The following is a 2,815-nucleotide window of genomic DNA, read 5'->3' as shown; positions in this document are numbered from 1 at the left end:
TTTGAGTTTTATTATCATAGTCTTGTTTTTTTGTTTAAATTTATGTAAAATATTTGGGTTTTTACCTAAATTAATCAGAATATTTGTTTTTGAATAAAAATGCATTATTTTTGTTTCTGGAACTATTTTTCGGTACTATGATATTATAAATTACTTATTATAAAATAATGAATAAATAAAACCAACATAATAAACTCTAGTTTTTATTCGTTTTCATTTATTTAAACACACTTGTTTCAACACCACATTAACAAAGTATTTGCCGCGAGTGTTTTTTGAAAGAAGTCCATCTTTAAGTCACTGTTTGTGGGTCCCCATGTCACCCACTTTCCTCCTCCGTACTGTTTGGACGCTGATGTGGTTCCCTTTTCAAACGGGGCGTTCATTGGGATCTGTGCCAAAGAGGACATTGAGAGTATGTGGAACGGGTGCACAAACAGGCCGCCTGTGCCTTCTTTTTGATTATCGTCTCTCGGTTTTCACTGTTTCGGAGTGAATTATCGACACATTTTTAATTCGAGAACCAGACCAAATATTATCCCAAGCTCCCATTTACTATAATTTTAATTAAAATATTGTATTAAATAGTTAAAAAAAACTTTATTTTTAGAGACGATGAAAAAGCCTTTACCAATACCATTTGTTTTTGATTGAATCAAATAATTATTAAATAATTATAACTATGAAACTACCGAAAGTTAATTCCATCAATTATTTTTATTTTAAAAATCATTTAAAAAAAATTTTCTTGAAAAAAGTGGAATTAAACCCGATAATTCCAAAATATTTTAAGTGAATTAAACCCGGATTATACTGTATATTAATTATCACAGTTTTATTATTTAATAAAAATTTATATTTTGTCTGTTATTTTATGTACATTTAACAGGTTCACGTTCTATTTATTTTTTGTTTTATAAAAATTTTTTGTTGTATTTTTTTTAATTTTACATTTTTTATTTTTGAAAAAAAATGAAACAACCGTTTTCATTCCTGACAACATTTTTTTGCAACGATCTTAGTAAAATAACAATAAGACATTACAACAAAAATAACTAAGATTTTTGAATTAATTCTTTTTTTCATTTTTTGAGATACGAAAGTACTTTGTGAATTAACCCATTTTTAAGTCGTCTTTAAAGGTGCTCGTAAAACCATTTCGTTGACGCGCACCTTTCCCCTACACACATCACAAAGAATAAAATGTGTTCCGCGACAATACCTTTTGCAGCACTACACTATCTTTATCGGACAATACATTTAATTTAATAAATTTTTAATCTTTATTAAACTCGGTCGCGTAAACGTGTACATAAATGACAAAGACCCACAAGTCAAAAATTATGTGTAGATTATATATTTGAACATAATAGTGTGACAATCGACGACCTTACTTTCATTGTTTTAAAATAATTTTTGGTGTTTTTACTTTAATTAATAATTTCAAGATGAGTATTGTTTTTTAAAAATATTATTAAAAATAATTGTTTAAAATCGAAACGGAAAAATAATTCGATTGGTAAAGCAAAAAATTTGTTATTTTAAATGTCTTTGGAAACAAAAAAAAGTTAAAATGTAATTTACAAATTTATATTTTTTTTAATTTAAATAACATGATTATTTGACAGTTCATGATTAAAACAATTTTATTCAGTTTATAAAAAATAATTAAAATATGTTTTTATTGAAATTACAAACAATAAATTAAAATTTAATAAAAATTTACATTTATTGAAAATGTTGAAATCTATAGTTTATGATAAAAATATAAATTACTAAATCAAGTAGTTTTCTTGTTAGTTTTAAACTTATTTAATTTAAATAAACACTCATTTTTGAAGTTTTACAATAATTTAAATTATTATTATTGCATCAAAAATACAATGCCAAAACGTCTTGATGGGTTTCATATTATGATTGTGTCCAAGTACTTTGATCAAATACACGACTTTTTTACACTTGAGACTGTTTGTCGAAAGTTCATGGGAAACATCACAAAGTTTCATTTCAACCCGATTCCTCTTACACCAAAAACACTGAAGTATTTTCCACGAATCGAAACTCTCAACATATGGTCAAAAGACGAAGAAGCTTTTATGAACAAAGTTTGGGACGACTCTCTTGTGACCCCCAATATTTCCAAAGTGAATTTCTTCCGCGTGGTGATTTGGTACGAAGTCGATTACAAAACGTCCGTTATAAAGAAGTCTTCGAATTTTGTTTTCAAGAACATTGTCTATGGGGAGGGTGACCGCTTGAAATATGGCGATGTTGTTCCACTTGGAATTGCAACTGTTGGAGAAGACGCGTTTTATGGGCATGTTACACTCGATAACATCAAAATCCCTGAAAGTGTTTCTGAACTTGGGGAGTGCTGTTTTTCAAATTGCTCGAACTTGAGGGAAATAGAGTTGCCAAACAGCGTCATTGTGTTGTGTGGATTTTGTTTTCAAAATTGTTATAAACTCAAAGACATAAGGCTGCCATTGAACATCACATCAATTGAAGAGAGTTGTTTTGAACACTGTGCATTACTCGAAGAAATTCGAATTCCCAGTGGCGTATCAAAACTTAAAAAGAAGTGCTTTTATGGATGTAGTAAACTCAATTTGATTGAAATGTCAAATTGTGTGACCTATATTGGAAATGAATGCTTTAAAATGTGTAGAAACCTCAGTTTAATTACTTTGCCAGCAAACTTAAAAGACCTTCAATTGAACACTATTTTCGAGTGTGATAAACTCGATAAAATAGAATTTTTTACTGAGTAAAAGGGTTTATAATAAATTCATTGTTTACTCGTTTATTTATCGTT

General features: G+C 28.2%; 1 protein-coding gene across 1 annotated transcript; it reads left to right on the top strand.

The window, feature by feature from the left end:
* Positions 1–1,883: 1,883 nt before the first annotated feature.
* EIN_367020 (hypothetical protein) lies at positions 1,884–2,815 on the top strand (the record flags this gene model as incomplete). Its single annotated transcript, XM_004253540.1, has 2 exons — positions 1,884–2,731; positions 2,775–2,815. Coding segments are annotated over 2 exons (889 nt in total), but the record flags the coding sequence as incomplete, so codon positions are not given.

The sequence above is a fragment of the Entamoeba invadens genome (genome assembly GCF_000330505.1).
Source record: "Entamoeba invadens IP1 unplaced genomic scaffold scaff_1105074725429, whole genome shotgun sequence".
Classification (NCBI taxonomy): domain Eukaryota; phylum Evosea; order Mastigamoebida; family Endamoebidae; genus Entamoeba; species Entamoeba invadens.
This window is presented reverse-complemented; position numbering and strand designations above follow the sequence as displayed.